At 35.8% G+C, this 15,000-nt stretch overlaps 1 protein-coding gene across 2 annotated transcripts in view; it reads right to left on the reverse strand.

Moving 5' to 3' along the window:
- Balat (Beta-alanine transporter) overlaps nt 1-15,000 on the reverse strand; it is a 126,228-nt gene that overhangs the window by 62,901 nt on the left and 48,327 nt on the right. For both annotated transcript variants that reach the window (XM_068371477.1, XM_068371478.1), the window contains exon 2: nt 1,069-1,296. In XM_068371477.1, coding sequence (XP_068227578.1) covers nt 1,069-1,274 — 206 coding nt within the window. In that variant the 5' untranslated portion in view covers nt 1,275-1,296. The remainder of the gene's footprint in view (nt 1-1,068; nt 1,297-15,000) is intronic.

Consider the following 15,000-nt stretch of genomic DNA (forward strand, 5'->3'; position numbering starts at 1 on the left):
ACTATCCGGGAAGATCTGAATGTAAAGGATGGTCGGAATTATGAAATATCTTATGTAACATGCATAACGAACTAATTGAACGATGGGGCCAGAGATTAATATCTAGATCAGGAATAAGATATTTAATAGACCGTAAGTTCCTGTCCAACAAATTAAGATGGGAATGAAAGAATTTAAACACTTCTTAAGAATAGATTGATCACCGAAGATCTTCCAAGACTTTCTCCATAAGCCAATTATTTTGTGAAACTGAGGACAGACCTAATGTGTTTCTCAAAAGTAAACTTGCTGTCGAGAATCACACCTAAAAAATTAAGAGTCATACAAGGTTAAAGAAACATTATTAATGCTGAGATCCGGGATGTTGAGGAGCAACTGTCCTTAACCTACTTACAATCATACTTTGAATTTTGTTAGGATTCAGCTTCATGCGCTATTTCTTAAAAAATCAATAATAACGCTAAGAAAAGACCCACATATTCCCAACTGTTTGGGCTTGAAATCAAGGGCCTCGTGATTAATATGGTCAAAGGCAACACTAAAATCAAGGCTAAACATGCGACTTTCTTGACCACAATCAAGGGTTTTCTGTACAGCATTGGAGATTGTAAGAAGGGTTTCACATGCACCAAGACCTTTACGAAAGTCAAATTGCAAACTAGGAAACAGCTAGTTACCTTCAGTAAACCTATTTCGACGTTTTGCCAAAAGACGTTCAAAAACTTTAGATAATATGGGAGTTATGGAAATTGGGCGGTAATCCGTTTGACTTGAGCTAATATAAAGACATTTACATAGTGGAGTAACATTACCAATTCTCCAACGACTGCTCAAGCTCCATTTCTTGCTAACTTGCGCAAAATAACAGATAACTATGGAGCTAAAGAAATGTGGCAGTGCCTTGTGTTGTCCTTCTCTGGAGTAACAGTTTATTAAGAAAAACTGTAATGTTGAAAAGAAAATAGTTACACCTCACTTATGTTCACAGATAAGCTCACAACACCCATCATAATCAGCTACACCACCAGAATGGAAGAATTTTTAGAAACTCAGGATGGTAGTACTGACCTTATATTTTTCATGGCCTCCAAAGAGAGATCTTTATCGTCGAGCTCTGGCACATTGCACCAGTGTTTAGGCTTGAAAGCCATGAAGAGCTGATTGTAGGCGTGGAAACCGCAGGGCATCGTCCCCGGCAGGAGGAGGAACCAGAGGACCAGCTTCTGGTAGGTTCCATATTCGCCCAGGTCTGGCAGGATTTCATCGAAGTCCATAACGATGCGGAGAGTAGTACTTCTGGAAGGGGAAAGTGCTAAAGTGAGTATTGGTTGTTAAGACAGGAATTATTAATATCATTATCATTATTATTATTATTATTATTATTATTATTAGTAGTAGTAGTAGTAGTAGTAGTAGTAGTAGTAGTAGTAGGAAAAGCAGGATGCTACAAACCCTAGGGCTCCAATAGGGAAAAGTAACCAGTGAGGAAAGGAAATAAAATAATAAATAAACTATAAGAGAAGCTATAAACAACTAATATAAAATATTTCAAGAACGGCAACATTAAAATGTCATGAAAACATTTGCTGCAATATTGAACTTTTGCAACAAATCAGTTATATAAGTTAATTTATCACTTCTAATGTTATAGAAATATATACTGGTCTATCGTTTACATTTCTGTTTTACTTTTTGTTCAAATGTTTTGCGTATTTACACAAAAAAGCAATTAAAGATTACTGCGCCTAATACTGCAATTTACACTGGCCAACTGGGTAAAAAAAAAAAAAAAAAATCTACGTTTCATGGAAAATGTTTCATGAAATGTTTTTTTTTTAAAGCGAGCTCATCCGATACTTTTGTGACCGTCCGGGCTTAGTAGGGAAATGAATTATAGGATATATAAAATAGATTGCATTCATTGCGCTGTTTACTTTTAATGACATTGACCATTAACACGGCCATCAATCATGGCCGATTGCTTCGCTTTTGTGTACTCATTGGAATTCGAATGTAATCCGATTCAAAGGAAAAATTTGGAAAATTCTGTATTCCAAAAAAGTACACTATAAAGTTGGCATTGTAAATGAAAAAAAAAAAATGAATTGTGGCATTGCAATCAATTTTTTGTGGACTAAAATACATTTTAAGTAAGATCCAGTATAAAGTTGTTGAAAAAAAAAGAGAAGAATTATAGCATAGCAATATTTTTTTTTCTTTTTGCAAACTAAAGCATTACAAGTGATATTCACTATCATGTTGTCGTTGTAAATAAAAAAAAATAGTGTAACATTGCAATAAATTTTTTGGCGACTAAAATATATTCCAAGCAAGATCCACTATAAAGTTGTCGTTGTGAATAAAAAGAAGGAAATATTGTAACACTGAAATAAATTTTTTATAGACTAAAATACATTACAGGTAAACTCTTTACCCCTTTAGGATAACAATGCTCAAACGACTTCGTTCCCTTTAACCAAATCCTTGATAGGACCTCATTCAGATCCTACGCTGTCATTGAAGTTGTCCTCCTAACGTAGGTCAGTATCTGTCACTTTTCTGTCATCTGAGGTACCCATACAGTCGGGAATGACGGCAATATACAAGATAGTCATGAGCAAGGTTTATAGACCTTGGTCAAGACGATGAGTCCTAACCACAGGAACGTCACGTACCGTCCCAAAGTCCAGAGCGAGGTGCTCTTTGATTTGTGTAAGTCAATTGTTCCAGGCTGGACGAAGGGAAATCTATACTGGACGTTCGTGAACCAAAGAGAATAACTCTCTCCCTTTGTCTAATTGGAATGATTCTAATTAGAACTGAAGGTAGTCAATATTAGATAAAACTTCGTACTGCATTATGACCACCTACTAAGCTTTTTCAAATGATACTTTAGGCCAATCAGCGCATTTAAATATGAAGATACCTTAACCTAGTGAAGGGGTTTGCGTATCGCCGTGATCAGCAAATTTTTTCTAGTCTGAGCCACCTATACTAGGTTGGTTTGCTGTGAGCATTCGGATGAAAATCTCTCGTTATCACCAATTCGCTATGGCCAGCGTAGTGATGAAAACTGGCAAAACACCCACACATGAATTGACACATCTGAGTCCTTTGTCCTGCAGTGGGCTAGAAATGGCTGCATTTATTGTTGTATTATTACTTGATTAGGTTTAGAGGAACTGTTTAGCCGCAAGTGTCGGATGATTAATAGCTGTTCTCATGCGTCGGAATCCAGCTGCTATAAATAAATTGTATCGACAACCATCTTAGCACCGGTTTCGAGTATCATTGCGTTGCTTACAAACAGTTAATGACTGGAAAGAGAATAGCTTCTCCTTGTGAGGTAAACATTTTATGTCTTTAGAAGAGCTTTATCCAAATCTGAATATGCTAACAATCTTCTTCATCGGAAGAAGAACTTAATGAAGATCCGGAATAATTCCGAGAAGGGAGAATCACTTTGTGAAAACACAATGGATCTCCTCGTCCCTTCCCAAAGGATCCTGAATCAGCTATAGAACCTCAAGAGGCTTAATGAGAGAGAGAGAGAGAGAGAGAGAGAGAGAGAGAGAGAGAGAGAGAGAGAGAGAGAGAGAGAGAGAGAGAGAGAAATGTTTATTTCGTAGGTTTTATTCTTTCATATTTCTATCAAACTCTTTAATTATTATACAACTAGTGTACCCGAGCCGTCAAAATAACGGCTAAATATTTATATAGATATAAATATCACCCACGAATGGCATTTAATACTGAATTCTATCTTGGGAATATATATCCACTTGGAATTCATTTTATGGTAACAGCTTCTGGCCGGGTAGAGATTCGAACCCCTACCTATTCGGCCGGAAACTATGCCTGCGAGGACTAACAACTGAGAGTCCTCGCAGGCTCGGTTTCCGGCCGAATAACTAAGAGTCCTTGCAGGCATGGTTTCCGGCCGAATAGGTAGGGTTCGAATCTCTACCCAGCCAGAAGCTGTTACCATAAAATGAATTCCAAGTGGATATATATTCCCAAGATAGAATTCGGTATTAAATGCCATTCGTGAGTGGTATTTACATTGATTAAAATCACGTGTGTTAGTGATATATATATATTCATTTATATAGCTATGCACACTCGCACACACGCAGATTCAACCCCTCCCACCTTTCCCCCTTTCCTAACAACAACCTGGCAGTTTCGGCAATACATGGGAGATTGTGGTTTCTGAGTGTACTTCTAGGGGTACCCCCTCCCCCCGGGGAATGACTACACCCTTTCCCCCTACCCGAGAGACGGGGAGAGATCGATTAGTCATACGTCTGACAATGCCACTGAGCGTGACAGCAAAACTTAATATATATATATATATATATATATATATATATATATATATATATATATATATATATATATATATCCTCATCATCATCATCTCCTCCTACGCCTATTGACGCAAAGAGCCTCGGTTAGATTTCACCAGTCGTCTCTAACTTGAGCTTTTAATTCAGTACTTCTCCATTCATCATCTCCAACTTCGCGCTTCATAGTCCTCAGCCATGTAGGTCTGGGTCTTCCAACTATCCTAGTGCCTTGAGAGAGAGAGAGAGAGAGAGAGAGAGAGAGAGATTTGCTCTTTATTATATAAGGGATATTACGTCTCTGTTGATAACCATTTGTTAGCTTCCGTTTCTAAACAAAATTGTTCCTAAGTCTTAATCCATGAAGTTCTATCATATAATAAGTAAGAAAAGAGAAAATTCTCCTCTGTATCAGCCTCAACATGTCTCGCCATCAGCATTTGATTTGAGCCTCTGCGAGGGATTTTTTTTTCTGCATATTGATTAACAAGATGCATACCTTCCTCTTCGGGTCTTGGCAATTGGGATATATGTGAGCTTTCATCTGCTTTCATTTCGGTTTCTTCCGTCAGCCCTGATCTAATTTTTCTATCTCGTGAAGTGTTTGTTTCATCTATTATATTTTTCTTACTGTAATCATAAAAAAAAATATTACATGGAATAGATATACGCTAAACAAAATCCAAAATTGTCTGTAATTTCATAGCTATCTGTAGGCTTGATACCTCACTATCACTGTTCTTACCATATATTCTAAAATGAGGATCACTGACAGCTTTGATTATCTTTATTTAAAGATAAAGAAATCAATACATTAATGTTTTCCAAATCAAACCGTATTACTATCTTTTATATAAGCTACACAATGAACAAGGTAGAAAAAAAATGACATAAAAACCTAGATTCATGTCTCATACATTGGATTTAAAATTTTGGGTTATATAACCTGGAGCTGGGGCCTGTGGGGCCATTCAGCTCCCAAGTAGGCTATAACTGAGGGAAAACCCTGCAGTGACTATGCAAAGAAAAAGTTAAGAGATTGGAAAGCAAGATGAAAGAAATGAAGCGTAAACGGAGATTAGGTAGAATATAAAGCAAGGGAAGAAAATGGGTGTTACAGACTAATACACACTCAAACACAGCTATTCCAACACCTTCTAAAAACATAACAGACACCTCACACGTCGATCCAACCACGCCATGATTCCTCGCTGCTGGGACAAGTGGCGATGGTGGCTGGTACCAACTCCCTTATTCTATATACCTTGGCTGGTACAACACAAACATACGCTAGCAACGGCGGGCAGGGCAGCCGGTCGGGACTACGGTCCACCCCAAAGCCAAAGCCGTCCTTCAAAAAGAAGGCAACCGTGTTACCCCATACGAATGGGAAAAAGGCACGCTAATAGGATGATGATGATGATGATGTGGTGGCCTATTGGAAACGCCACTTCCTGGTGGTCTGCAGGACTGGGGTTCGAGTCCCCCTCAAACTCATTAGTTTCTTAAAGAGTTTGCAACCTCACCATCCTTATTAGGATTGGGGGGCTGGGAGCATATAGGTCTACCTGGTGAGTCATCACCAGTCATTGCTTAGCCCTCCCTAGTCCTCGCTTGGGTGGAGATGGGGCTTGGGCGCTGCATATATGGTCATTCTCTAGGGCCTTGTCACTGTCCCTTGCTTCTGCTATTCATGAGTGGCCTTTAAACCTATAAGTGCAGAGGGAACATTGCAAAGACCCCGAAGTAATGCCTACATTACACCGCATGAGATTCACTGATGGCAGTAATGCCGCCACCCCCCACCCCTTTATGAGAATGGCTCAGACAGACTTCATTAAGGAGTCTGTAACAAAGACGATTAATTTAATAACATCGTAAACGTAATCGTCAGAATCCTCAGTGCATTTGAAATGAAGTATTCCTTCATCCCTTTGTGCGCTGTAAATGGTTTCTTTGCTCTCAATTACGCGTTGCAAGCAGAGATTGGTTTTTGAACGTCAATAACAACCGCCATATGATTTAATTAATTTCCCCGTCTTTGTCTGGGACGGGAAGAGACCTTGCTGGGATTCCGGCTTTGAACCCATCGGAAATCACGGATTATTGTCGTTCCTGAATCAATACAATTACGCACAAGTAACGCTGCGTCAGAAGCCTATGGTTCACTTAACTTTGATTAGAATATAATTGACAGAAATGATATTCTCGAGTAGCCTATGCGTCAGAAGCCGCTGTTTTATTTATTTCTGTTTGGGAGCAATGAGTAGAATATAATTGACAGAAATGATAATTTAGATTAGCCTGCAAATCGGTGTTAAATAAATGAAATTGTCCCTAGATACGACATTTAAAATCAAATTTAGATAAAGGATTAGTTGATTGATTTCGAGTTATCAAACCTCCTGACATCGAAGGTCTTTGACGCAGATATTGTTTTTTATAAATAAAGAATAAAAGGAAATTAAATTTGAAACCATAAAAGCGAAGATGTTCTATTAAAAGTTAAATAGCTTCCAGAAGCCCTGCTTTTAAAGTAGATCTACATATACAAATAGTATAGTGAAGGATAATAATATCTTGATACGTATATGTGTTAAATAAATGGATTTATATTCAAACACACGCTTTTAGAAATTTGCCGAAAAAAAAATAAAAATCATGGAATAAATGTAGGCAGGCACTGACCGTTTTAAAAACGGATATATTGACATAAATGAAGTGATATGACGGTCACCTACCCGTAAAAGATAATAACAAAGTAAGGTAAAAATCTTTACTGAAATACGGCTGAGAACAGTATATTCTTATGGAGAATTTCCGATTAAAATTACGGTTTTTTTAACATTGCACAATGATTGGAATCAAATTTCTTGAGGGGATAAATTACAGATCACTGAGGTTTCAGATCAATGGATTCGTCGACATACAAATCAAAACGCAGCTTTCTATTAAGAAGCCTCTCATTCATCCAATTAACTGAAAAACTATAAACAAAAATAAAGGATATAAAGCAAAAAAAAAAAAAAAAAAAAAAAAAAAAGTCAAAGCCGATATATAAAATAATAAAAGACTCCCTATCAGGACTACAAGGGCCTAATTAACGTCAACAAATGAGTACTTCAGAGAGAAAACGTATTACGTTGATTAATGCAGCTTTAACATTGAACTATAGGCTGAGTTGTTCAATCCACGCCAAATTGACTATTTTGAAAGGGGTTATAGTGATGAAATACAAATAATAGTTATAGCATCTTTGTTTTTACCTTCATTAGTCTTGCTTGAGGGTACACTCCATCTCATTTCTCTTCCTCTTTATTTTCTATTTTTTATAGTTTATATATGAAAGATCTAATTCAATGTTATTACTGTTCTTAAAATATTTTATTTTGATTGCTTATTACTTCTCTTGCAGGTTTCTTTATTCCAATGTTTCCTTTCTTCACTGGGATATTTTTCCTTGTTGGAGCCCTTGGACGTATAGCATATTGCTTTTCCAACTAGGTTTATAGCTCAGCTTGTAATAATAATAATAATAATAATAATAATAATAATAATAATAATAATAATAATAATAATCCTGTTTAAAACAAAATACCTAAAAGATTCTAGCCGTAGCAGTGGAATGGATGATAACAGTAGAAATGGCCACCATTGATAGATAACTTCATTAGTACATTTCCTATAAGAAATTGTTCTGTGTGATATTTTGTAGTACTCATAAAAAACACAAATATTCTGTAAATCTGTTATTAATCTTTCCAAAAGGGTTGGGCAAAATTCTATAATTTTCTCCATATTTGGTTATATATATATAAATATATATATATATATATATATATATATATATATATATATATATATATACACACACACACACACACACACACACATATATATATATATATATATATATATATATATATATATATATATACACACATACACACACACACACATATATATATATATAATTCCTTCCTTAGTGGAGATACATTAACGTGGTGAGAGGGTTTGTGTATCGCCATGATCAGCAAAGCTGTAGTAGTCAGGGCCACCCATACTAAGCTGGTTTGCTATGAGAGATCAGACGAAAATCTCCCACCATACACACTGACCAGCGTGGTGATGAAAACTTGCCAAAGCCCAAATATGAATAAACCCATGTCTGAGGTATTTGACCTGTTGTGAACTAGATACGGCCGCATTTGTTGTATATATTCATATATTTATTTATGTAATTAATCGTATTTTTGATAATTTATACATATGCAAGAAGTGGATGGGCAGTGGCCCAGGAAGCTATGTTATCTAGTTTTTTTCAGGACTCCAATATTTAAGTCATTGTGAATTTAATTGGAATGAAAAGACAACTCAACTGAATAATATCTGAGCCGACTTAAACCTTCCACTTGTCTATTAATTTGTCTATCTGTAAGTGTGAAACGCGATCTATTGATTTTTTATTCTTTCATCTTTTATCTCTACTCTTTTAATTGATTTCTCTTTTGTTTAATCCTTCGACTCTATCCTTCGAACGATAGAAAATTTCAGGGATTTTTGAGGTCATCGGGCCAATGCCAAAGAGACGCCCAGATTTTTGGCGACTGGTCTTTAGAAATGGAGCCTTATATCGTATTGCTTTAAATCTCTGCGCATCAATGAATGAATTTTAAATCTATCGCAGAGGTCGGGAATGCGAGAATGTAGAATAGCCCATGATGAAATAGAAACATTAAGGAAAGTAAATATGAGGAAATTGTATAGGGAACCTTAGAAACGCAGACTAAAAACATAGGTAAGTGAAAATTTGATTGTCATCAGTAATAAAATATGGACAGAAATATTTGCAATTTAATGAATCCCAGATAGGAATAATCATTCCCCTGATTTAACAGAACTGCAGTAACCAGTCTCCCCTATATAATAAAGAGCAAGTGTCTGTTTTTATATATATATATATATATATATATATATATATATATATATAAATATATATATATATATATATATATATATATATATATATATATATATATATATATATATATATATATATATATATATATATATATATATATATATATGGTCACATTCAGTGGCATTGCCTGACGTAGAACAACTCCGTCTCTCCCCGTCCATCGGGTAGAGGGAAAGGGGGGTAACCATACCCAAGTGAGTAGGGGTAACCCGAGAGGTACATTGTTTGTGTGCATATCTATCCAAATATTTTATTTTAGACTTTAACCTATCTTGTTTTAGAGTAGAAACTTGTATCTTCGTAGTTCTTGTTTTTTTTTCTTCAAAATAATCGTTAATTTTCCATTATTCTTATTTCTGCAATGAACAATACTTGGTAACAAAAGATTCTTGACATACGTAGTGTTTATGAAACTACCATGAGAACATAAGTCGATTATGATTAAAAAGCAAGTTCATTTATAATAGGTTTGTGTCCATACAATTTCGTGAACATGTTATCGAGAGAATGGTATTAAGCAAGTTAGACAGAATTGAACAATCAAATAAAAGGCCAAAGATGATTGAACAACTTAGAGGCTAATTAGCAACCGCTTTTGTCAACATAATCTGGAGCCTTTGGCACAAGGTGCATCAATTAGACTTTGCACCTGCTACTTCGAACACTCTCTCTCTCTCTCTCTCTCTCTCTCTCTCTCTCTCTCTCTCTCTCTCTCTCTCTCTCTCTCTCTCTCTCTCTCCAATTCCATTTTATTGCTCTTCAAATCTTTCCATTTCAACCTTCTCTTTCTGTTCGAAATCAATATCTTTATCGAATCAAGCACTGAAGTAGCTTGCATTCCGTCCGCTTGAGCCCCTTGAAGGTCTTAATGACAAAACGACTTCCCCGAGCCACTTTCCATAAACCCCTAACGTGAAAAATTCTGTTGAAGAGCTTGGCCTGAATGGTAGCTTTTCCTGTCAGACGATCAAACTAATTTTAACCTTAAATGTCGCAGTCAATGTAGGTTTCAGATTTCGTGAATTGAAGTTAAAGATTTCATGCTGAATTCTACGCTATCTTTTGCCTGACAGCTCAGACAGTAGAACAGGAGAGAGAGAGAGAGAGAGAGAGAGAGAGAGAGAGAGAGAGAGAGAGAGAGAGAGAGAGAGAGAGAAAGAACTTATTTACATCTAGTCCTTTACATCCGAGAGAGAGAGAGAGAGAGAGAGAGAGAGAGAGAGAGAGAGAAACTTACTTACATCTAGTCCTTTACATCCGAGAGAGAGAGAGAGAGAGAGAGAGAGAGAGAGAGAGAGAGAGAGAGAGAGAGAGAGAGAGAGAGAGAGAGAGAATGCGTAATAATCTAAAAGGTCATAGACAGGATACAACCTTTTTTCCCCGCAATCCAACCCTACTATATTAACAAGGTCATGTAATCAATAAGTCTAGCATTAAGCGACAATTTCTTATCCAAACAGAGACGGTTCACCAAAAGCGCACAAAACCAACATCCAGTTCCATCCCTCCAATTAGACAAAAGGAATTCTATCTAGTCTCTCTCGGGCATACCCAAACATGATACAGTAGAACAAAGATATTAGATAAATTACCGATCCGTACGGAATCTGCCTGGAATACTGGAATGCAGGATTATATTCCTAACCATGGTAAGCCGATTCCCATAAAAAAGACTATCTTCCCTCTGCCCTTAATTCCAAATAAATGAAAGTAATATTGCCTTTGTAACTGAGAATCATTCGCCTTCATCCGTGTCATCCTCTTCCTCTATATATAACTTTCATCCATATCTTTCTCTTGCTTTTATTATTCCCTATTTCTCTCTCTCTCTCTCTCTCTCTCTCTCTCTCTCTCTCTCTCTCTCTCTCTCTCTCTCGAATTTTACAATCCACTTATTGTGAATTTTATGTAAATAATTTATATATTGTTATGTAACAGAATAACCATTTTATAATGGAATAAAGGTTTTTGACTTTGACTCTCTCTCTCTCTCTCTCTCTCTCTCTCTCTTCTCTCTCTCTCTCTCTCTCTCTCTCTCTCTCCGATTCATTTTGCATTCGGAGCTGAGAGGGAATTTATTCAGTTTGATATACCATCATCATTTGGCTCGTTCGTTTAGGATTTTCCTTTATTCATCCGCTGCTAGTTTGTTTATTTTTTATTCTTTACTTTTTTTTTTTAATTTGATTTCTCCTTGCTTCAGAAAAAAATATCTGAATCAGCAGCTTACTTCACCTGCTAAAAACTTCATTTCATTTTAATCTGAGATATTTTTGTAGAGGAAATATAATAATGGCTTATCTCCAGTTTTAGAAACATTCTATAAAAGTAAAGTATTTTCTTTGGAGATCTTGAATAATAATAATAATAATAATAATAATAATAATAATAATAATAATAATAATAATAATAATAATAACCTTTTTTTATAGACTAAAGAGCAAGTGCCTGCCTATAACTAGTAAGGTTGGTTCTCCAGTTGGGACATCTGATCATGCCTTAATTTCATTAGTAGTGAAGACTGAGCAGCCTGTCCCTGATGTATCATACACTTGTAAAATTTATATTAAATCTCAAGCAGACTTGAATGGGATTTTGCATGATCTTTTGTGCTTGAATTGGTCACAATTATATAATAGTGTTGATCCTGTTGCCCCTTTGAATGAGAATCTAGTCAACATAATTGATAGGCGTATCCCTTCTCGTGTGCTAAGGTACTGAGTGAAGGACAAACCGTGGTTCAATGATGATTGTAGACGCGCTTATTTGGAGAAGCAGGAGGCCTATTATCTTTGGAAGGGTAACATCAGATTTGACCTGGAATAACTATACTCAGCTGAGAGCTTTTGCTCAGAGAGTTTATGCCTCAACTGAAAAGGAATACAATTTAACCATCGAAGAAACCCTTTCTGGTACAACTCAAGAACATAAATAGTGGTCTACCCTTAAATCTGCACTCTTTGGTGTAGATGCAACAGTTCCTCCTTTACTTAAACAATATGGCTCAGTCACTCACTATCCAAAGGAAAAGGCAACCCTTTTGGCTGATGTTTTTTGACAGTAAACAGAGTAATGAGAAACTTGAACTTCTTTATTCCTGTTTTCCTGAGGCTAAACCTACTAGTTTAGCTTTTCGATCCCGTGAAATTAAAGCTCTGTTGATGGACCTTGATGCTTATGGAGGTGTAGACCCAAATGGTATTTTTCCTTTGTTTTTTATTAAGATTGCAGATTTTGCAGATTGCAGATTTTGCTCAAGTTAGCAAGAAGAGGAGCTTTTAGCACTTGTTGGAGAATTGGTAATGTTACTCCTCTATGTAAATGTGTTTGTGGTAGCTCAAGTCCAACTGATTACCGCCCAATTTCCATAACTCCCATATTATCTAAAGTTTTTGAACGTCTTCTGGCAAAAAGTCTTAATAGGTTTGCTGAAGGTAATCATCTATTCCCTAGCTTGGAATTTGATTTTCGTAAAGGCCTTGGAGCATGTGATGCCCTTCTTACAATCTCCAATGGTGTACAGAAATCCCTTGATTGTGGTCAGAAAGTACGTATGATTGTGGCCTTGATTTTAGTGCTGCCTTTGACCGTGTTAATCGTGAGGCCCTTGTTTTCAAACTTAAACAGTTGGGAGTGGGTGGGTCGTTTCTTAGTATTATTGTTGATTTTTTAAGAAATAGATCTCAAAGACTTGTTGTTGATGGGCATCATAGTGAGTATTGGAATGTAATATCTGGAGTTCCAGAGGGTAGTGTTCTTGGCCCATTATTTTTCATACTATATACACATGACATGTGGTTTGGCCTAGAAAACAAGCTTGTTGATATGCAGATGATGCTACTCTCTTTGCATCAATTCCATCCCCTGAATGTAGATCTGGGGTTGCCGAATCCCTTAATAGAGATCTAGCTAAAATTAGTGCATGGTGCAAATTATGGGGTATGAAGCTGAATCCTAACAAAACTCAAAGTATGATTGTAAGTAGGTCAAGGACAGTGGCTCCTCAACATCCGGATCTCAGTATTGATAATGTTTCTTTAACTTTGTATGACTCTTTTAAAATTTTAGGTGTGATTCTCGACAGCAAATTTACTTTTGAGAAACACATTAGGTCTATGTCTTCTTCCATTCCACAAAAAATTGGCTTATTGAGAAGGTCTTTCAAGATTTTCGGTGATCAATCTATTCTGAATAAGTGTTTTAATTCTTTCATTCTACCTTGTTTTGAGTATTGTTCTCCTGTTTGGTCTTCAGCTGCTGATTTTCATCTTAATTTGTTGGACAGAAACTTACGGTCTATTAAATTTCTTATTCCTGATCTAGATATTAATCTTTGGCACCGTCGTTCACTTAGTTCATTATGCATGTTGCATAAGACAATTCCATCCTGTTCGTAATACTAGGCAGGCAGTTAATTCTAATAGCCAGGCTTTCTCCATCATGAGGCTCAATATTACACAGTATTCTGAAGTTTTATTCCAGCTGTGACCAAGTTGTGGAATGATCTTCCTAATAGGGTAGTGGAATCAGTAGAACTTCAAAAGTTCAAAGTTGCAGCAAATGTTTTTATGTTGAACAGGCTGACATAAGTCTTCTTATAGTTCATATACGACATATCTGTTTTGACTTTGTTACTGTTTTTAGAATGATTAATTGTTAATTTGTAATTTGTTCTCATCATTTATTTATTTCCTTATTTCCTTTCCTCACTGGGCTATTTTTCCCTATTGGAGCCCTAGGGCTTATAGCATCTTGTATTTCCAATTAGGGTTGTAGCTTGGCTAGTAGTAGTAATAATAATAATAATAATAATAATAATAATAATAATAATAATAATAATATATATAATTCATTTATTTACATATATATATATATATATATATATATATATATATATATATATATATATATATATATATATATACATATATATTTCCAGTCATACTCTGGTGAGTGAGGGTGCGAGTGCATATTTATCTAAATATAAAGCTGTCATTTTGACGGGAAACGGGATGCGGATGGGAGGGAAAATCCTATACCTAAGCTAGTGCAAACCAGAGGAAAGTCATATTAAGAAATTTGGATATTGCGCCATTAAATAAAGTGGTCGAAGCTACACTTGTGTAAACGGAGAAGGATGTTGATTTTTATTTTTATTTTACCTTAAGCGGATTTTTTAACCGTGTATTTTTTTTCTTTTACATCGTAATTTCTCTGCTGTATTTTTTGCATATGCGTATTCCATTTCTTGGAAGCCTAATTATACGAAACTCAATTTTTTTTTTATAAAATTATAATTTCAATAATTTTGATAATGATAATAACGACTACGAGGACCCAGTTTTAAAAATGGATGCCTGGTTAGGTAATCTAACACACTGACTTAAATTTGGAAAGTATAAGTTGGGGATGAGATTTTAACAGAAGTCATTTTATTATCTGTTCCCACACTGAGATCATAATTACGGCTTGCAATATTTAACTAGACTAATGGGTTCCTTATTCAGCCCTTACTTTATTCAGAAGATTAAATGTACCCGTCGCTTTTCCCCCACTTAACTCGCTTTTCACCTAAGTCCAGACAGCTTCTTTCCTATCATTTATCTTTGTTTTCTAGGCTTCTATCTGTTCAATCCCAAGCTTTATGTTCTGTAATATTTTGATTCAGTTTCA

The sequence above is a fragment of the Palaemon carinicauda genome, chromosome 4 (genome assembly GCF_036898095.1).
Source record: "Palaemon carinicauda isolate YSFRI2023 chromosome 4, ASM3689809v2, whole genome shotgun sequence".
In the NCBI taxonomy this organism is placed as follows: Eukaryota; Metazoa; Arthropoda; class Malacostraca; order Decapoda; family Palaemonidae; genus Palaemon; species Palaemon carinicauda.